Source organism: Aotus nancymaae, unplaced genomic scaffold (assembly GCF_030222135.1).
Source record: "Aotus nancymaae isolate 86718 unplaced genomic scaffold, 86718_ANA_hifiasm-v0.15.2.pri h1tg000122l, whole genome shotgun sequence".
Taxonomy (NCBI): domain Eukaryota; kingdom Metazoa; phylum Chordata; class Mammalia; order Primates; family Aotidae; genus Aotus; species Aotus nancymaae.
The window spans coordinates 2355177-2376568 of NW_026988537.1; the positions used below are offsets into that span (position 1 = coordinate 2355177).

At 46.3% G+C, this 21392-nt stretch overlaps 2 protein-coding genes across 5 annotated transcripts in view; one reads left to right on the plus strand and one right to left on the minus strand.

Annotated features, from left to right (window-relative positions):
• LOC135272661 (neuroblastoma breakpoint family member 4-like) overlaps nucleotides 1-21392 on the plus strand; it is a 387040-nt gene that overhangs the window by 93362 nt on the left and 272286 nt on the right. The gene's annotated exons all lie outside the window — the stretch shown is intronic.
• Nucleotides 1-21392, minus strand: part of ABCA4 (ATP binding cassette subfamily A member 4) — a 131916-nt gene that overhangs the window by 53430 nt on the left and 57094 nt on the right. For both annotated transcript variants that reach the window (XM_064371132.1, XM_064371133.1), the window contains exons 12-20: nucleotides 19206-19411; nucleotides 18681-18857; nucleotides 16682-16904; nucleotides 12493-12714; nucleotides 11001-11205; nucleotides 7540-7605; nucleotides 4787-4876; nucleotides 2842-3016; nucleotides 548-679 (exon numbers count right to left, since the gene is read on the minus strand). In XM_064371132.1, coding sequence (XP_064227202.1) covers nucleotides 548-679; nucleotides 2842-3016; nucleotides 4787-4876; nucleotides 7540-7605; nucleotides 11001-11205; nucleotides 12493-12714; nucleotides 16682-16904; nucleotides 18681-18857; nucleotides 19206-19411 — 1496 coding nt within the window. The remainder of the gene's footprint in view (nucleotides 1-547; nucleotides 680-2841; nucleotides 3017-4786; nucleotides 4877-7539; nucleotides 7606-11000; nucleotides 11206-12492; nucleotides 12715-16681; nucleotides 16905-18680; nucleotides 18858-19205; nucleotides 19412-21392) is intronic.

A 21392-nucleotide genomic window follows, 5' to 3' on the forward strand; every position in this document is an offset into this window, starting at 1 on the left:
AATGTTTTGTTTACCTGTATTTCCTTCCTTCCTTCTTCCTTCCTTCCTTCCTTCCTTCCTTCCTTCTCTCCCTCCCTTTCTCCCTCCTTACCTTCCTCTTTTTCTTTGACAATGACTATGCATAGCTTCTTACATAAGAAATAAAAATATCTTATTGGAAAAAAAAGTAACTAAAAAGTCCCCTGAAAAGTTCACCTTTCATGCCATGGCTTAAACAGGAAAAAGGAACAATGGTTCTCCTGTCTTTGGTCCCTGAGAGGAAGTACTTCAGGGCTGCACAAGGGGCTCGGGGATCAGCTGCTGTGTCAGAACGAAGGCAGCCTCACCCTTCTGAGTGGGGAGCCCTCAGCTCTGAGCAGCAGAGGCAGAGTCCCATGTTCTGAGGGACAATGCTCATTGCAAGTAGGACAAAGGACCTTAAACATAGGGGAAACCAAATAAGAGTATTTCCACCTGTGCCCAGGCCCTGAGCTGGGCTCTAGAAAAGTGTGCAAAGGGCAGAGGTGAGGAGAGGGGATGGGGAGGTCTCAGTTCCTGTCTCACTTACTGGTGGAACAGGATGTTGTGCTGTGGACACATGCCAAGGCTCTGCCGGATTGCATTCAGGCTGGTTTCAATGTCCCTTCCCCCAATGAGCACAGTCCCAGATGTTGGTGGCAACAGACCCGTCAAGATGGACCTGCGGAACACAGGAGTCAGTGGCAGAAGAGATGGCCTTTAGGAACTTGCCTTAGGAGGGCCGCCCCCACACCAGGGTCAGTGAGAACTCTCACTGGGATTCCTGCCTGGGGCTGTCAGTCAAACCCAAACCACTATTAGCTGTGGGGTCCAACAGATTCCCACACAGGGCTCAGCACCAGCGTGAACATCCAGGCCCTAATGCAGAGGGCAACCTCTACCATCCTTCTCTGCTTCTACTTATTTCTTGGTGCTCCCAGGCCAATGCCAAGGGCCTCTGGGATTCCCAGCCTCGGAACTTCACATGCAGTCACAGGTGCCCCCAGCTCAGCCATCACGGAGCCCAGTGTTGAAAAGGATCAATAAAAAGCATTTGGTGCATGGCTCAAGGCTTTGCCTCCTGGGTGAGCAGTCATGGATATTGAAAAGCCAGGTGTTACCATCACAAAGCCTGGGTAAGGTCTTGATGAAAGGCGAGAAAGAATCCCAAGCACTCCTAGGCTTTTGTTGATTAACTGATTGAAGCCAGGCATGGGAATTACCACCACCAATATCAGCTTTGAATCCAAAACATAAAAAGCCCAAGAGCAATGGTGGGCTTTTTTTCTTTTTCTTTTTTTTGGTAAAATGGTAACTATGACTCCCATGTCCTTGGGTTGTTGTAAAGGTTAAATGAGTTAATACACTTAGAACATTAGAACAGAGCCAGCATAAAGTAAAACTCAAAAATATTATTACTATTAGTATTAAACATTGTTTTAACCCCCGGGGAAGTTGCATGTGAGCAGCCGATGAAGTAATTGTTTGCCTTTTCGGAGCCCTGGGGTCCTGGACATTGTTTCCAGCTCTCTGACCATATCAGTTAGCAGGGGGAGAAATCAGATGGATGCAGGGCCGCCACACCCAGCTCTGTCCCTGAGTTCTGATACCATCTCAGGCTATCTGAACTTGTCCTGACGGAGAAGCTGAAATCTCCATGGATCAACCACTAGAGGGAAACAGAACCAAATAGAATGGCACCGGCCCCACATTCCATTCACACTGAACCGCCCTAGAGAACATTCCATCACAGGGTGTACATGCTGCTGTTCCTTCCTGGGGCTCTCCAAAGGACTTGAAGACTGTGTCACGTGGGTTCGCTGCCCGCTGCGAGGTCTGTGTCTGCTGCTCCTTGGGAAACCGGGGCAGGCTGTGTTCTCCTCTCAGCAGATGGCGCTCGGGTCCCTTGGAGGAGAGTGGTGCGCCTGTGGAGCTGAGAGGTCCACGCAGAGCCCTTTGCCTTCCCTGCCCTGACCTTCTGTTGCCAGACAGTTACGCCACAGGCCCCTCTAGAGACTGATTTTTTTTTTCACTTTCTCCAGAACTACCACTAACCCTCATCAGCTGATATTGAAGACTGCCTAACTATTGGCAGAAAAAGGAATGTTCCTTGAAAATAGCAGGACTCGACCTGGCATGGTGGCTCACACCTGTAATCCCAGCACTTTGGAAGGCTGAGGTGGGTGGACCACTTGAGGTCAGGAGTTCGAGACCAGCCTGGCCAAAATGTTGGAACCCTGTCTTTACTAAAAAATACAAAACTTAGCTGGGCGTGGTGGTATGTGCCTGTGGTCCCAGCTACTCGGGAGGCTGAGGTGGGAGAATTGCTTGAACCTGGGAGGAGGAGGTTGCAGTGAGCCGAGATTGTGCCACTGCACTCCAGCCTGGGTAACAGAATGAGATACTGTCTCAAAAAAAAGGAAATAGCAGGACGCTACAGCTCCCATGCATGTGATGACAATGGGCATAAATTGGTCATCACCATGGACTGCTGGAACAGGGGAAAAGACTCAAGGTGTGAGAAACAAGAGGCAGCTGTGTGCCTGGCTTTTGCCCTCACTGAGCCATGACAACTTGGTGGCCTCAGAAAAGTCACTTCAGCTCTCTGAATGAATGTCCACTTCCCCGGCACACAAAAGAGGCAATAAACTTATTCTACCTCCCCCTCAAGAGAATACATATGAGTGAGCTTCGAATACTGCAGAAAGCTTTTACACATTTTTGGGGCCACAAGTATTTGTCACTAAACTTTGTGGGAAAGAGTAGACAGCCGCTGACAGGGAAAGACTAAGCCAGGAAATGACAGGCTAGCATGGCAGCCAGCGTCTCTGCTGGAAGACTCACAAAGTGGTGGTTTTCCCTGCTCCATTGTGGCCGAGGAACGCGGTGATCTGGTTCTCGTAGAAGGTGATATTCAGACGGTCCACGGCAGGCCGGCCATAGGGTTCAAAAGTCTTCACCAGATTCTTCACACATACCCCAGCAACCCACCCTGGATGCTCACGTTCAAAGAAGGAGTCTTGGAGGAAAAAAATGAACATGATGTAAACACAATGCCTCATGTACACAGTCCCAGGGCTCTTTCTCCAGGTCATTTTCTTCTGCCTGTAACACCATCTGCCTCCATGGCTTCAGCTATCACAGTTCTAAGGAAGACTCCAGAATAATAATAGTAATAATAGCATCAAACATTTATATAGCACCTCCTACATGCCAGGCACTGTTTCAACTGCTTTACACAAATTACCTCAATGCACTCTGATAATGGTCCTAAGGTGTAGACATTTATTATGCTCATTTCCATAGCCGAGGGAACCTTAGACACAGAGACATCAAGTGTTCTATTAAGGACACATAGGCATGAGTGGCAGAATTGGGATTTGAACCTAGAGCCCATGCTCACCAGAGTGCACTCACTGCCTATAGGGAGAGTTGGCCCCAAGCTCAACCTTGGTCCTAGGCCCTCATTGCCAACAGTCCACAGGGCATTTCCTCATGAATTTCTGGAAGTGGCTTAGGTTCTTCATCTTCCCAAAATAACATCTGCCTTCAGACCTTCCCATGACCTTTTCTGGACCGCCATTCTCCTAGTCACCTTGGCTTGAATCTTTAAGTTGACTTTGACTAAAATTTCTTGCTTCTCAGAACTCCCAGAGTTTTCCAATTAGCTGGGAGGGTAGTCCACGCTTCCCCATCACCATCCCTCAAACCCCACTCCCCTCCTTCCTCCTCCCATGCCCCGTCCAGTGCAGACCCTCACCACGTGATCTCAGTTCTCCCTGACCTCCCATCTCTCCCGCATCATTTCACCCTATATGGCACAGCTTAATTTATCATCTTAATACTGTGGTTTTAAGCATTTGTTTCCCTAGGGGGGGAAATTCCACTGTTTCTTCTATCTGTGCCTCCTGGCCTTGCCTGCAACTGAGTTGGAACCAGTCCCTAGCCTCCTAATTTCAGCCTAGACATTCCACTCTGGGAGAAGGATCTTCCCGGAGGTGCAGTGTGTTGCAGTCTAACTCTGGGAGGGGCTGCAGGTCTCTGGTTTTTGTTTTGTGAAATAGCCTCTGGGGTGGGCTGGAAGAATAAAGGCCTGACCCTCTCCTGCAGTGGCAGGCAGAGTACGGGGCTGTGCTGCCTCTCTAAACCCAGGGCATTTTGGCCATAGAGAAATGCATATGCTTAGGGAATGAAAAGCCTTGGGAGTAATACAGAACTGGGTCAAAAGAGAGGATGAGGGCAGCAAAAGCCAGGAAAACAAAACTTGTCAACCTGGGTCATCAGTTTAGGGGTTATTAGGGAACTTCCACTGTCAGGAAAGGCTTCTGATGCCTTCAATGAATGGTCTTCTAGATTTGTAAGCCACAAGTGAAGTGTAGTCAGCTCCCCTGGAGTCTCTTTCCCCCTGGACACAGAAGCGTTTATTTTTGTCTTTCCTTATAGCTCATATCCGCTTTAAGTCCCAGTGACCAAAGTTATTGTTCTTGCTAAATCCTCGGAAGTCAGCACATTTGTGCAACTCACTTGGGATTTGCCTAACAAGGGCACAGGCACACTACATGCTTGGTATTTGCTTTCTCCAGGAAATATGCGCTAATGTCTGGGCTGAACCATTCATTCCACACACATGCAGATGGACCTCTGAGAAGGGATCAGGTTTAACTCTTGTCAGCAGAGTCAGTTTCATGGGCTTCTTTCCACCCTTGTCATGAGGTGTTTTGCTCTGGCCCTCTGCAGTGCTTAGAGCCTATTCCTCGCCTCTGCTGTGCATTCTTCATTGGGATTTTACCATGTATTCCTCCCGGGTGCTCTGGATCCTCCATTTCCTCTGTTACGGGCTCAGTCTTTTCCAGGGCTCTTTCTTCTCTAGTTGAACACCCTGCACCAACCAGAAGCCAATGTTACTCTCCCACCAAGAGCTGAGAACCAGCAAAGGCAGGAAAGGAGGGGAGAAGTACAGGGAGCAAATAAGTTTCCCAGCCAGGCTCTGACCTGCTTCAGGGCTGTGAGGGACTCAAGCCTGATCTTACAATCTCTGCCAATCCCAGAGGGAGTTTTGTAACAGAAGCTTCTGACTTGGAGAGTTTCACCTCCTCTCCACGTGCCAGGAGGAGGCCACAGTGTCAGAAATTGTGATTAAAAAAAGAATTGAGGCCGGGCGCGGTGGCTCAAGCCTGTAATCCCAGCACTTTGGGAGGCCGAGGCGGGTGGATCACGAGGTCGAGAGATCGAGACCATCCTGGTCAACATGGTGAAACCCCGTCTCTACTAATACAAAAAAATTATCTGGGCACGGTGGCGCGTGCCTGTAATCCCAGCTACTCAGGAGGCTGAGGCAGGAGAATTGCCTGAACCCAGGAGGCGGAGGTTGCGGTGAGCCGAGATCGCGCCATTGCACTCCAGCCTGGGTAACAAGAGCGAGACTCCGTCTCAAAAAAAAAAAAAAAAAAAAAGAATTGAATTTGAAATAATTTTCTTTAGCCCACCACTGACACATTTTACTCCAATCCAAAACATGCCAAAGTCATGGCGAACCTTGAGTAAAAGTCTATTTAAAGTGCTATGATGCGCAACCAGCTTAAACTACAGCTTGAGAAATGGTTCACCTGAGAAATACACCTAGGTGAGCATTTAAGTATCTTGGGATTAAGATACCAAGCTCACCAGGGTTGAGCCTAGTGACGGTATTAACACAAGCCTGGACAAATTGTGAACTGTGGTATAAACACATGCATTGCACACACATACACACATACACACATACACAGAGACACTTTTTGGCAAACTTGGCATTTGGTTTAAAAAGATATCAGGACATCCTGGAAGGGGAAGAGAAGCAGAAGGGCCAGTCAGTCTGCTAGAGAGGAAGGCAGGGGCAGGAGGAAACCACCGTTGCCAAGCATCCAAGGACTCTCGGCCTTGAGTGCATATACAGGAGCAGGCCGAGTTTTCTCAATGCAACAGCTACCCAGGGCCCAATGGCCCTCTGTCCCCTGCCCTTGAAAACATGCAGGATGTATGCTGGAGCAGCAGGTAGTGGCCTGGTGGTCAGGGACCTGCCATCTTTAGTACTGTTCTTTGGAAATATCCTTCTAAAGAGTTTAATCACTAGAATGAGTTTCTTGCCAGGCAATATATGTGCAAGTTCCAGATTTTGTCCCAAGTGACCAACAGGGGAAGACACTGGATATCTCCTGGGCTCCATTTTTTGTTTTTTAATCTGTGAAAGGAGGGAGGTTGGGTGGAGACACTCAGCTCTTTCCTGGTTTTAAAGAGTTTTAGAAATTCATTTCAGTCCAGCCTATGAGACAGGTGAAAAATATTTGCCTTCCGTTGGCAAATATATTTGTGATTCACTTTTGAAGGAGCATATTTTTCTTATGATTTCTGTTATTCTTAAGAGGCAGAGTATCTGTTGGAATTGCAGAGAAAAAAAAATGCCCACAAGCCCTGATATTACTCATTGACATTAAAAACATTCTAGGAATATACCCCTGTGTTGACAATTTTCATTTATTATATGAAAATTTTATCATAGTAAACAATTAACAAGTTTACAGATAGACAAGATGGATACATCAATGCAATGAAAAAAATCCTGAGCTGTTAAAATGCTGTTTGTTTGACCCAGTGAAAACAAAAGCAAAAAACAAAAGAAAAAAAAAAAAACCTAGCCAAGCCTTTTAAAGGCCCTAGACTAATCCCCTAGGAAAACAACATCGATTTCAGTGCTTACAGGATAAGTCCTGGCCCAGGCCCAATCGTACAAAGTAAAGAACAGGTAGGTGAGCAACAAACAGATGGGAGAGTACTTCCTTTGCTTGCAGAGCCTCCCAGCTCTAGCGGAGTCCCCTGCAAGAGTATTTCTTTGCTTTCTCAGACCTCACAAAAGAGTCTGTGCTTCTCCCCACTTCTATAACTTTCTCTATATAGGCCTCCTGTTTGGTTTAGTGGTAAAGATGCCTTTTACCTAAGATGTGTTGTGGGCAAATGTCCTTTCAGCCTTCTTCCCCAACCTCAAGAAAGATCAACACCAGGAGAGTCTGAGGTATTGCCTTGAAGATCAACAGCTCTGCCCCAGCCCCAGGAGGAGTCTTCATCTTGGGAGAATAAACTAATTCATATTTTGAAAAGATGGAGAGGAATAAAAAGACAGGAGGAAGGCAGTGGGAGATGAATGCAAAGGTTCCTTCATGATTCCCTGGATTTCTGCTTTATACTGAAAAGTTGCACAAGTTCTTTGAACCCTGAAGTGGTTTGGCCTTTTTTAAATAGGGCAATTTAGTTCACTGGACAAGGTGTTCAGAACACAGGGCTTCATCCATGATCAGCCATTCATGCAGGCCCAGCGACTCGTGAAAGGTGGGCTCCCAGATGATGCAATGCCCGTCGAGGGGCAGAGCCCCCAGGAGGAAGCTGACTCATCAGGAATCACACCCTTTACATAGAGGGCTGCCTCTGTGACCCATACACATCCTGCACAGAGACCAAGGAGCTGACTTCAAACATTAAGATTTGCGTTTTAATTTTTAAAGAACTCACCTTCGCCGCCAAGCCAATACGACTCTTGCAGAAGAAAGTACCAAGGAAGTGGGGTTCCGTAGTCTCCTAAAGATAGAGACGAATAAAGAGACAAGGTCTAAGTAGTCTGCAGTCCTGTAAGATCCAGAATTTATCTACCTGAACCTCAAATTGTAGCCATAGATATTTATAGTTATCATTACATGGATTTTCATAGGCTTTCAGAAAGACTACTCCTTCCAACATATTTTTATCCACACGGTCCTGTTTTTGGGGTGTTATAAGCAACAGTAAGACCAATAATCTTGGTTGACATTACTTTTCCAAGAAAACATTTCACAACAGAGTTAAATCATGTCCTTTACCAGGAGTCAGATAACAATAATGGTGATCATCACTAAATGAACTGGATGTTCTTTCTGTGGCAGGCATTGCTGTGAGTACTTTCCATGTGTTAAATAATTTAAACCTCGAAACAACCCCAGGAGGTAGGTAGTATTCTTATTCTTGTGAGAAAGGAAACCAAGGCCCACTGAGCTTGAGCCATCTGCCCCTGGTCACAGAGAGTTAAACAGAAATGTAGGAATTCCAACACATGTAATCCAATTCTAGTGTCGCTGTTTTTAACCCTACATCCCTACCCCTCATTCTACTGGATCCATCAGGGTTTCAAGAAAAAGACTCCCAAATTTCTAGTCCAGTTCTCTTAGAAAGTTCTGTTGCCTACGAAATGTTGATTTTGTAAAATCATGGTCTCAGCTTTTTAAAAAAGTTGCCATGTGTTTCACAGGCTTTGCTGCCACTGAACTGTATATTCCTCTGGGCAGGACTGGATCTTTATCTCCACCACTCTATTCCCGGAACCTGGCCCTGCTGAGCCTTACACACAGGTGCAGCTCAGTAAATAGCTGTGAAATAAACAAAAACTTTGGCTTGGCTAAAATAAAACTTTTGAATTATGCACAAATATCTGTTTTAATCAACTAATTTTCATCTATTATATCTCTTTCCATCAGTTTAGTAGTCTAGTAGGATAGAAAAAATAGACTAAGTTCAAGTGTCTTGTTCAAAGTCACTGTCGTGGGTTGAATTTGGTCTCCTTCCAAAAAGATATGTTAGGTCTGTGGCATAATACAAAATATACTTGGTCTTTGTCCCCAGTTTCTGTGTAGGGCACAGATCTCCTAGAACCCTTGCAATTTCCTGGCAGAAAGGAGTGTCTTTTTTTATTCATAATGAGCCCCTTCCTCCACCACATCTAAGTTTATGCTAATAATGTGACTTAGGGTAGAGCCCCAAGACAGCTTCAGTTTCTGGGGACTGGTCACCAGAAAGACCACACATGTGAAGAATGGAATTTTCAGTTCCAACCCTCAACCTCCAGTGGGGGAGTAGGGTGCTAGAGATGGGTTATAAAAATTCTTGAACAACAAGATTTGAAGAGCCTCTGGGTTGCTGAACACTTTGAGGTGCTAGGAGGGTGGTGTGTCTAGAGAGAGCATAGAAGCTCTGCCCCAACCCTATACTGTGCCCTGTGCCTCTCTTCTATGTGGCTGTTCCTGAGCTATATCCTTCATTATAAAGCTGTGATTGCAAGTACAGCACTTTGGCAAAAGTGTGGGTACCTGGGCACCACATTTCCAGCTGGCATCGGAAGAGGGGCCAGTGTTGTAGGATTGAACCTGTGGAGTCTGCGTGAATTCTGGATAGTGTCAGAATTAAATCTGTGGACAACCCATTAATATAGGAGAATCGGTTGGTGTCAAAAACAGCAACAACAACAAAAAACCAAAACATTTGGTGTCAGAAGTGGTATCAAGAAAAAAAGACACCAGAGTGCTAACCCCAGGTACCTCATAATGTGGCTTTGTTTAGGAATAGGGTCACTGCCAATGTGACTAGTTGAGATGAGGTCACATGGGAGCAGGGTGGGCCCATAATCCAACCCAGCTGATATCTTTATAAGATGGCCATGTAAGACAGGGAGAATACCACGTGCACACGGAGGATCAGAGGGACGCATCTACAAGCCAAGGAGTGCCCAAGCAACTCCAGGTTTCAGAGGGAGCATAGCCCTGCTAACATCTTGATTTTGGACTTCCAACCTTCAGAGCTGTGAGATATAAATGGCTGTTGTCTAAGCCGCCCAGTTAGTGGTACTTTGTTATGGCAGCTCTAGTAAACAAATGCACCCATGCCACTAGGATGCAAACCCAGGCCTCCTGACCCAGCCTAGAGGTCTCCCTCCTATTCAGGGCGGCTGCCTACCTATTTCTGCCAACAAAGTCTGTCCTGAGATGATCTGAGAGCTGTGAGATTTTCCCTCCCCATGGACTGGACCAGCCTCACCGTCCCCTGCCTGCTCTTAGCTACAGCATCAAGAGCCAGGCACGGCTGCCACAGCACAAGAAGGCCATCAGTTGACTTGGAGACCACTCAGATGAAGATGGGGCATCTTTAGTTACCAGAAAATGCTAATTTAAAGGAAAATTTTATTTTCTACAAAGTAAATATAAGACTGTGCAAACAGCCAATTTTTAGGAGCTGATTTTCCATGCTACCTATTAATTAGGTATTTATTCAGTGCCCACCAAATGTCAGGCACTATTCTGGGCACTGGGACTGTCACAGTTAACAAAATAGGCCATATGCCTGCTCTCACAGCTCATATTCTACTAAGGGCAGAGAGTCAGTAAATACATGCATAAGATGCATCATCCTATCAGATGGTGAAGAATGTTCCCCAAAATAAAGTAGGGCTAGGGGACAGGAACCCTGATGGAATGTTGTTTACAGAGCTATAGATATGTAAATATCTTTAGTCTGGAAAGATCCCTGTGAGAATGTGACATTTGAACAGAGGCCTAAACAAAGTAAGGAAGCAAGTCTGCAGATATGAGGGGCGGGTTGGGGTGCTGGGAGAAATGTGCTCCTGGCATGAGAACAGCAGGTGGCAAGGCCCTGAAGAGGAAACCACCCGGTGTGTTAACAGTAAGGACGCCAATGTGGCTAAGGCAGAGGAACACAGGGGAGAAGGGAAAATTGTGAGATGAGGAAGAGAGTTGGAGGTCAGGTAATGGAGCATCTTGGAGGCCAGAGTTGGGACACTGGGTTTTACTTTGAATGAGAGGAAAAGCTAGTGGAGGCATTTGACAGAGAGAGCTGATACCATATGAACTTGATTCTGAAAGGATCTCACTGTATACAGTGTGGAGAATGAACTGGTGTAAGGTGATAGTGAAAGGAGGAGGCTGGGATTGGGAAGGTTGTGGTGGAGGTGGTAATAAGAGATCAGATTTTGGATTTGTTTCCCAAGTAGAGCCAGTAGGATTTGCTGGTGGATTTTTGACTTCTACATTTAAGCTTCAAATGCTGGTTCTTACAAAGAGCTTTAGAAGTGATGAAATTTAAACTAAATGAATGGAGAGGGCTGGGGATCTGAAGAACTCAATTACCTTTACCCTAAAGAAGGGGATGCTTACCTGGAAACACCTGGTCAAGGTACCAAGCAAGTAAGCCGTAGATAGCAGCATCAAGGAGCATCATCTGCATGGACAGCAGGAAGCTGAATTCGTCCCCTTCCGTGGGACTGCTCCCAATGTTGCTCCACTGCAGCCCCAGGCCTTGCTCTTCAAAGCGAACCAGGTACTCCGTGCCAAACCCAAATGCCACTGGAGACAGCAGGCTCTGTAGTGACGCAGAGAGGGCACAGAAAATGAGCAGTGCCTTTTATCCAATGCAACAGCACCCAGATGCCCTCAAGATAGAGGGGACGGCCAAAAGAGAGTCCCCACTGTGTCCCAGTGTAAGGCCACCTCAGGAGGGGCCAAAGGAATCTTCCTATAGATGGCTAGGGGGAGTTCAGAGTGTCTTTGTGCAAACAAGAGATTCTCTAACTATATATTAACAAAAAACATGAAATAATTCTCAGCCCAGCCCTAGTCCACAGTTGCCAGACCTATAGCTTCCTAGTGGATCTATATATCCAAGAAGATGGCCTCAAAGTTCCATCTGCCTACCCAAGGGTTACAAAATAGCCCAGCTCTGCCCACAGGCCGAATCATAAGGATTTCTTGCCACTAATCCATTGTGATCATTTTAGAAAATGGGGTGCTATAAATGGCAGCAATTGATGTCTTATTTAACCTCAGAAATGAAAGGCAGATGCCTTGACACCTCTGAAGCCTAGTAAGCGTGAGTCGTGAGGACAGGTCAGACTTTCTGTCTTTCCCCAGTGAGGGCAGGTGGTTGTTCCTTCTTGACTCTACAGAACAGAGACAAGGCGACTCAGGACGACAAGGGGAACTGCACCCTTCAGGGCCAGAGGCTGATTAGAGGATGGAAATGGCCCATTTGAAAACAATTAGAGAAAAGACAGTGCTCTTTGTCTGGGTCTTGGAATTGTGAACTAAGAAGTTTCTCAGGCAATCATAAGTCACTTTCTGGAGTCCTCTCCTGGCCAGCGAGCCTGACTCAGTGGACAGTCTCATTTCTGCTCTTCTTTCTGCATGCCCTGGTAGAGCATGTTAAATATACTTGCGAAAATACTCCAATTCAAGTTCTTTTGAAGCAAAACAAAAACTTTTAATTAATGGAAACATCTCTTTGGACAGACAGTAAAGGGACAAACTCCCTCCCTTCTGATTCATCTCAAAGAGTAGGAAAGAAAGCTAAGTGAAATGGGCTGCTGGCTCTCTCTTGTGGGTAAACAAAGGGACCCATGAGTTGAACTGGTTTTTTAATCTGTCCCAAGGCAGACTAATCAAGCAGGCGTGATGAGGAGTCACTGTTCCATCGCTCAGGGTGAAGACTGCTCCCAGTTTTGCCCCTGTATCTTTTAGCCTTACATGAACCTTTTAATCTTATGTCAAAGGCAAAGTGGACCTCCTCAGAGGGCAGGCCGGGCTTCTAGGACTCCTACAGATCCTTCAGAGGAAACGTGTCACAGGACAGGGGCCAGCCCAAGGGCCTCACCACAGCCTTCTTCAGCTCAGCGGTCATGCGGTCCTGCCAGGCGAAGCACAGGATGTGCGGCAGGTAGAGGGTGAAATAGATGACGCCACTACAGGCTGCTGCCAGGTTGGCCTTGGAGAAGAAGGTGCTGAGCAGGAAGCACAGCATGATGGTGGCAGTGGAGAAGGCCAACAAGAACAGGAAGAGGATGAATGGGTCGCTGTAATGTAGGATTCTTCCATGCTGAAACCAAGAGGCCACGTGTCAGTAATAATGCCCTCCACCAGGCGCCTTCTCACTCTGCCCCAGAGGGCTCTCTATGTTAGTGCCTAAATTTCTACAAGGCATACTCGATGAGCTGAGTTCCTTTATTCCTAGGAATGCCATTTTCCCTGGGAGGAGTAACACATTAGGCTTCTATCAGTCATGAGTAATGCTAAAACACATTAATTGGGAGACCATCAGGTTGAAACAGCCCCAGCATTCTGGGTTTCTACATCAGCAAACCAAAATCCAACTTAGAGAAATTTAACTAATCACAAACTGCCCACTGACCTCTAATCAGGGACTTTCCACTTGAACCAATCAAATGCTTGCTTTGTTTCTTGTTGTTTTTTTTGTCTTGCTTCCCCACCCCTCAGTGGTGCCCTGAATCATGTGTGATCTGGAGCCTCCTGTGAATCACTGTTTGCTGGAATCAACTCTTTAACATTTTAATGTGCCTAAGTTTCTCTTTTAACAGTATTATGTGTTAAGTAAGCAAATCCTTGGTGAGAAGCAGGGTAATATGGAGAAATACGGCTTGGACAAGGGAGGAAGACCTGGGTAGGGGGTCTTGGAGGATCTACAGGGCCCTGGATAACGGAGGTAAATGGGAAACAGAAAAGGGAGATGGGAGGGGACTCCAGAGGAGCTTCAACATCTCGCCTGGGGCCTGGCCTGCCGAGGCCATCATCTGTACTTGCATTCTGAAATTTGCTAACCACACAGGTGAAAATATCAGTAATTAATCCAAATCACTTGGAAGTGGATTGATCCTCCCCATCCATGAATATTACACAAATACATTTCCTAGGCAGTCCTCAGTAGCTTTCACATTAACCAGTGAATCAACAACCACTTCGGCTATGTAGCAAATAGGACCAAACTGGCAACTTTTGCTAAGGGAAATGCTATCCAAGTACACTATAGGATAAATTGAGATTGCCAAATGTATTAGACCTTCTTGGTTATCCTTCGCTGGAGGCATCCTATGAGACACTTTACTCTCTGAATATGTCAATGAGTACATAGAGAGCATCCTGTGCTCTTCCCAGGAACATAAAGGAACAAATAGGTCCATGAGCTAAATGAGTTCTGATCAATTGGCAGTAGTTCCCTGGAGCTCTGTGTTCCTCTCATAGAAAAGAGAGACCAATGAGTAATATCTGTGATGGGCATGTGTTCCACTGGGTGGAACAAACATGCCATTTGTCTGCTGTGGCTACCATTTCTCCTTTCTGCTCTCCTGCCTGTGGGTACTGATAGAACAGACTGAAAAACAGATAAAATAAATGGCAAGGGAGGGGGCTGCGCAGAACAGACCCATGTTTAACTAGAACCCAAATCTGAGGAAATCTAAATAAAAGTCTAAATTAGGACTCAGAGCTCCTGATTTTGTGTGTCACTCACATGCAGCTCCATAAAAGTAAGTCTATGGCTGAACATGTGGCTTTTGAATGGAGGCACTTTAATGTCGTTGCAGTTCTCAGAAGAATGAAATCAATTTTTATTTTTTATCTTTTTTTAAACAGTCTTGCTCTGTTGCCCAGGCTGAAGTGCAGCGGCGCAAACTCAGCTCACTGCGATCTCCACCTCCTGGGTTCAGGAGATTCTCCTGCCTCAGCCTCCTGAGTAGCTGGGACTACAGGCATGTGCCACCACGCTGGCTGATTTTTATATTTTTAGGAGAGGCAGGGTTTTGCCATGTTGGCCAGGCTGGTCTCAAACTGCTGACCTGAAGTGATCTGCCCACCTTGGCCTCCCAAAGTGCTGGGATTACAGGTGTGAGCCATGGCGCCAGGCCTGAAATCGATTTCTTATCCTTGCTCAAAACAAAGTCCCATAAACTTCCAGGACTTCTAGGACCACAAACTTCTAGGACTTTTCACTCTGTGATCCTACAATTTTACCAGCTGTGGCTTCCTCTGATGGCCGCTTTTCTTTTTGTTTCTAATAGCTTGAATAACAAAGGGGCCTTCTCATTGTTCCTGCTTCCAGCTTCTTTCCTGTGTTGTTGAGGTAAGGAGGAAGAGACAAGGGAAAGGTGGGAGAGTCATTCAAAGGAAAACCCTATTTTGGTGTGGAAAGCTCTGTTTCCATCATCACTGGAACAATGTTCTAGTTACCACAAAGAGAAACCCTTTTGTGCAAGAAACTCTTGGTGAATGTTCCTTACGTCACATCATAAAAGCTTTGAAGACCTAATGGCCCATTCTTAGGAGGGCAGATATCAATGTTGCTTATCAACAAGTCAGGCAAAGTCTCATGGCTGTTGCTAGTCAGATGTTTACAGGTTTTTACTCCTTTAATTCTGAGGACACAAACATGTTGGTACTGGGGAAAGGAGCAGACTGAGGGATGGGAAAGAACAAGGGAACCCTAAAGGAAGACAAGGGGCTCAGCTCCTCCCCTCATCTCTTAGAACGTTGGCACCCTTTGCAATGGTAAAGCCACATCCAGGTGGGGTTGGGTTGTTTGAGCACAATGACCTCTACCTTAGCATTTGTTTTGCTAGGGCTCTACCACAGGGCTTAACGAAGCCCACAGATCACTGGATCACAGAGCAACACTAAAAAGACAAAATGTTCAGATTTAGTACATTTTACTCTAAGAAGAAAGGGCAAGCTGGGTGCGGTGGCTCACGCCTGTAATCCCAGCACTTTGGGAGGCCGAGGCGGGTGGATCACGAGGTCAAGAGATCGAGACCATCCTGGTCAACACGGTGAAACCCCATCTCTACTAAAAATACAAAAAATTAGCTGGGCATGGTGGTGCGTGCCTGTAATCCCAGCTACTCAGGAGGCTGAGGCAGGAGAACTGCCTGAACCCAGGAGGCAGAGGTTGCGGTGAGCCAAGATTGCGCCATTGCACTCCAGCCTGGGTAACAAGAGCGAAACTCCGTCTCAAAAAAAAAAAAAAGAAAGGGTAAGATGTGGCTTAACTGGAGATGTGTTGTTTGAACAGGATTTGATGGAACATTCGTGGATCAGGTGGGCACCAGATATGGGCCAGCATGGGATGGGAGACATTCAGCCAGCCTGTGGTCACCACACACATTGCCTAGTGCAGCACAGCACTTTGTATGATGATGGGTAAGAAATAGAACAAGCCCCGTCATTCCATAGCAGAAGCCTGCAAAGCCTGAAGTCTAAAAATTATACCAAATTCCATCCAGTAAAATATCAAAAATACCCAAATTTATATCCTTATTATTTACCTAGTAAAAACAATCATCTGTGGTGGAAGAGCTAAAAATGAAGGATAGCAGCGCATTGCAAAATAATATTTCATTTCCAAGTCTAGCTCTCAAAGGAGTCGCAAGTTTGCAGAGGATGGACCAATAGATGCTGCCTGTGGCTATAAAAACTCCTTATCACTGAGGAAAGATGGGCTCCAAATTCTATCCTATAAAAGAGAGAGAGATCTTAGAGATTTTTCAGGCAGCAGAATTTTTTTTGGTGAAGCCATGTATGAGGTGACCATGATGGTGATTAGTAAATAATCCAGATCTCCTCCCTTACTAACACTGAAAAGGCTTTCCCCATTTCAACTCTAGCCAGTTGTTAAAATGGTAAGCCTAGGAAAACACTCCCTGAACTGATTTCTTTTGTATTGGAAAGAGAAGACCACTTTGAATACACTATCGCCCTGTGCAGGGATCTGTTAATAGCAGCATCTCCAGATGGTCATAGAATGGGACTGGAAAGTCTGTGAGGACCATGGACCCCTAAGCAGGAAGTGGGAGATGGGAGGATGTGGTAATACAGTGGCTCCTTGGGGAGATTTTGTCTCTCTGAGTATCTTCCTCCTTGGCTAAAAGGAAGGGCTGGGAAGCTAGAAGTCATGTTCTCCTTGGTGATCAGATGACTAATCCAGGCACATTAACAGGAGGAAAGGGGAGACGAACCAAAGTAGTCAAGATTTTGTGAGCCTTCTCCATTATGCTTACCATGATGAATATCGTCAGGAGAAAGATGCTCATTGACATGATGGAGAAGCTGTCCAGGAACCAGGTACACCAAATCACTGCATTGGAGACACCCTGATTTTTCAAGTTCTCTTTCAGTCTCAACTCCTTCTCTAAGACGATGCTCTTCACAGTCATGGAGACAGAGTAGATCCATGCCAGCACCATGAAGATAGGGAAACAGCGGTTCAGGATGATCATAAAACTAAAGCAAGAGGAGAGAAGCAGAATAGTTGAGAGCTCTGTACCTGGTAGAGGCAGAATAAATGTTTGTTGAATGAATGTGTTGAGAACAAAGCCCAGATGGAGGGAAAGGAAAACAGGAAACCCTCCCCTGGACATTCAATGGGCTGGAATGTTTTAATACATTCCACGTTAGTCCTGAAGCATTATTTTTTCTTTATAGCAGAGTGTTGACTTTCTGGTTAGCTCAGGTGAATGCTCTGCGAGTAAAATGTGTCAATAAAGTTACATACTCTATGTCAAAGATCTTCCCTGTAAAGCCTTGCAAGGAAAAGACTGTGGACTTGATGATGTGGATGGAATTAGAGTAGACAGCTACATGCTGACACTGAAACTCAAGAGGGTGGAGCACTGACGAGGACAAATGGTAGTTGTAAGATCAATAATTTGGCTCCCCAAGGGGGTCAGTCACCCCAGCACAGTCTGCCCTGGAAGTTCAAACCCTAGTTATGCAAAAAAAGGCACAAAATAACTAATCAGTTTAGCACTTTCAGAAGGCAAATGGTCCGTCAATAAATCAGTTATCCAACAGCCACTGGCTCCACCACCAGCCATGCACAGGTGGAGCAGACCCTGGTATATCCACCCGGCAAACAGGATAGATTTGATATACTGGAATGACTTTCTTGTGAACTTTACACATGTTTTCCCTGTGTTTCATGTGCTAGTAAAGCCCTTGGGATTATTATCTATTGAAAACCGTTGTGTGTTGTCATTGGACGGGCCCAATTCCAGCATGGGAGGGTTTCATTCGGAAAGCATGCACTTCTGGGACTGGCCACCAGAGGACTCTCCCACACCAAAAGACCCAGATCTCTATTGCCTCCCCACACCCACCTCACTTCCCCACCAGCCACCCCCATTCTGATCCTAAAGTAGACTTGGGCTTTTGCCCCTGGCTCCATTTCCCAGCTCTGCCTATTGCCCAAACCCAAACTAACTGCAGACTGGCCACTGTTATCTCAAGTTTTCTGTAGAGCTGAGGCTGGAAAACCCATTGGACAGTTATTAAAAGAGGGTTTCCTGTGTTCACACTGGGTTTTAGATGAACTCAATTGTAGGTCTCTACTGCTGTCCTGGTGGTATGTCTGACTCATCTGTAATGACAAATGATCCTTCTCAACCCTCTACCCCGGCCCTTTCTCTACCACCTCCCAAAGCCATGTTCAGTGAAACAGCAGGTTGCTTGCTTGGCTTGCTCCTGGTCAACAGATATATGGGCCTGGGATGGGGGTGGCCAGGGAGGCGGGGCCTGAGCTTATCTAACACATTCTTCTACCTTGTCATTAACATCACAGGAATGTTAAGGAAGGGGCTGCATTATTCCAGGGCTCCTAGGAACCACACCTACTGGCCATGCAGAGTCCAAAATGAATGCTAATGTGGCAATCATTGGGCAAACATTCTGACCAGAAACCTTCCACATACCAAACATACTACATATGGGGAATTTGTCCCCTCCCCTAGCCTCACTTCCCTTGCTTTAATTTTCCCCTTCCCTTTTCCAGTTAAACCAACTCTTTTTCCTCTCACACTACTGCGCTGATTCATCTGTGCCTGACTGGAGCTTGGGAGAAGCAGGTTCCTTAGTCAGAGCTCCATGCTCTCCAATTTGGCTCTGGTCCCTGGGGCTGTCTACAAAGACACTGAAGTCTTAGGAGCACCCCCAGCCCACCCCAGCCTACCCCAGCACCCCAGTTAGCATGTCACGGAGGAGGATCGGGAACTTCGGACTCACGAATCATCCACGAAGCAGGGGTAGGGCATCTGCTGGAGGTAGATTCCAACTGGAGCCTCAGCCTGCACTTGGCTCCTTGTGATCCCCTGTTCAACCATGTCCTGCAGATAGGCAAATCCGCCCCAGATGTACCGGAAATCTTCCACAGGATCAGCTCTGGGACCAGAATCCCAGTACCTGAGAAGACACAGACAAAGGGGCTTGGACAGCTCACTCACACCTTCTCGACCACGGGGTGACTCAGAACTCATTCTCTTAAAACGCTTCTCCTAAAAGTTTCCAAAGGATCCGATTCTATTATTTCCTAGTCCTCAGTTTAAATCTCAGTTTTGAATATTAGCCACAACATGACTCGGTAATTTCATCCAAGGACGCTTTGTTGAGCTTTATAAAATATCTTTTTTCTTATTTAACTTAATTTTGTTGATATATAAGCTGAGTAACAGTCTCAATCCCTTTCTCTCTACCAAATATAATTTCCCACTGACTTTGGAGAAACCCAGCAAGCCCTTCCTGAAACATCACCTGTCTTTAATCTTATTGGTTTTCTCCACCACATCTATGTCCATTCGGATCTTGTACTTCACATGGGGTGGTAGGGAGCTGGTCCAGGGATACATGTCAGGGAATACCACTCCGGCCCAGAACCTGTTTTCCTCCAGTAGCGACAGAGCACGTTGGGTGAGCTGAGTTTCATCATCGTAGTTTTCAAACTTATCCAGGACCAAGCACTGCAGATAGTCACAAAGTTGAGTTTGAGGAGCAACAACAGCAAACACTCAACTGCACACACAAAAAGGCAGAGGATAAGGGCTGCTGCCCCAAGAAATGGTCAAATGCAAGGAGGCCTATAAACTTAATGTTTGCTTAACTCTGGAGTCTGGTGTTAATTTTTCAATGTGTCGAGTTGTAAGGGTGGAAGAGAGCTTGGAAACGCTGACATGCTTATCCCTGTAGAGCTAGTGAGAACCACACTTTCCAGATGTCCAAGGCTGTCCAAATATGCAAGTCCTCAAAATGACAAAAATACTCCAGGCTTTTACTCCCCAGCATGGGGAGGCGAGGGAGTGGGGTTACATTGGCTACAGGCTGCTTTGAAGATCAGAAAGCCTGACGATTAAAGAGCTTTAAAGAGGGAGAGAAACATTCCTAGCATTGAACCTTTCTGGCTTTCTCCAAACACACAGATGACCAGCTGAGGGAAGAGCAAGGAGGAAGAGAGAAAATAACCGAGAGCCAAAATGACTTGTCAGGGAAATCACTTCCAATTACAATTCTGTGACAAGTAATGCTGGGGGAGGAAGAATTTCTGTAATATGCCTCTTTTCTTCTCCTGGAAGAGGAAAAAAACCATTACCACAAAAGAACAGAACTAAGAATGTTTAAAAATTTGAATATGAGGGTTGTCCACTTGTATAGATTGGTTAAAGCACATATATTGTTACATGAATCTGTTTTTACTATCTTTTTTCTTTTATTTCTTTTTTTTTTTTTTTTTTTTTTTTGAGACGGAGTCTCGCTCTTGTTACCCAGGCTGGAGTGCAATGGCGCGATCTCGGCTCACCGCAACCTCCGCCTCCTGGGTTCAGGCAATTCTCCTGCCTCAGCCTCCTGAGTAGCTGGGATTACAGGCACACGCCACCGTGCCCAGCTAATTTTTTTGTATTAGTAGAGACGGGGTTTCACAATGTTGACCAGGATGGTCTCGATCTCTCGACCTCGTGATCCACCCGCTTCGGCCTCCCAAAGTGCTGGGATTACAGGCTTGAGCCACCGCGCCCGGCCTCTTTTATTTCTTTAACCTCTTGTTTCTATCATTGCGAGGGCTATTGGTGCTGACATTTCTTTCTTAGAATGTAACTCTCAAGAGGTCAGATGGTCTTGTCTTGATTAAGTTGTTCCCTGAATGCATACTGAGAGTCGGCAATGTGCCAGAGCCTGGTCGACTCTAGGAATATAAGAAGGAAAGATAAAAATCTCTTTCTGAAAGCAACTTGAGAGCTAATGAGGGAGAGGATTGGAGTAAGCCAACAATCAAAATGTGGAAGGAGCAGGTTCTGATGAAAGCAAGCCCAGTGTACTGGGGAAGCCCAGTGGACGGATGCAGCTAAAGTCTTCCTGGAGGAGTCAGGGAAGGCTGCCCCGAGAAAGAGCCTCCTGCGTAGGAGGATAAGCAGGAATTAGCTGGAGAGGAAAGTGGGGGAAAGGTCAACTCAGGCACAGGGAACAGCACATGGGTGTCTGGGGACCTACAAGAATAGAGCAGTGGTTCCCATCTGTGGCTGTGCTTTAGAACCACTGGTGAGCTTTAAAAGATACCTATGCCGGGCCCCACCCCAAACAATTAAATCAGAATCTCAAGAGGCAGGGCCAGGGCATCCATATCTTGTCAAAAGCTCCCCAGGTAATTGCAAGGCACAGAAGGGAGCATAGGGTGAAGGGAGGGGAATGTGAGACCAGCGCTAGAAAGAAGGTGGGACCAGAGGGTTTGCCCTGTGGGACTCAGTAGTTTCCCTGAACACCGGGCTTTCAGTGCTCGGAGCAGGGAAGTTCAGGGCAAGCCCTAAATAGCCGTAGGAGCTAATGTTGGGTTTTAAGCAGGGATATGATCTATGGGATCAGACTATGATCACTGGTAGTGGAGAAGGGTGAAAGCAAGCAGGAAGACTGGGCTGTTGATGTACCACAGGCTTTAAGGAACAGATTCATCCC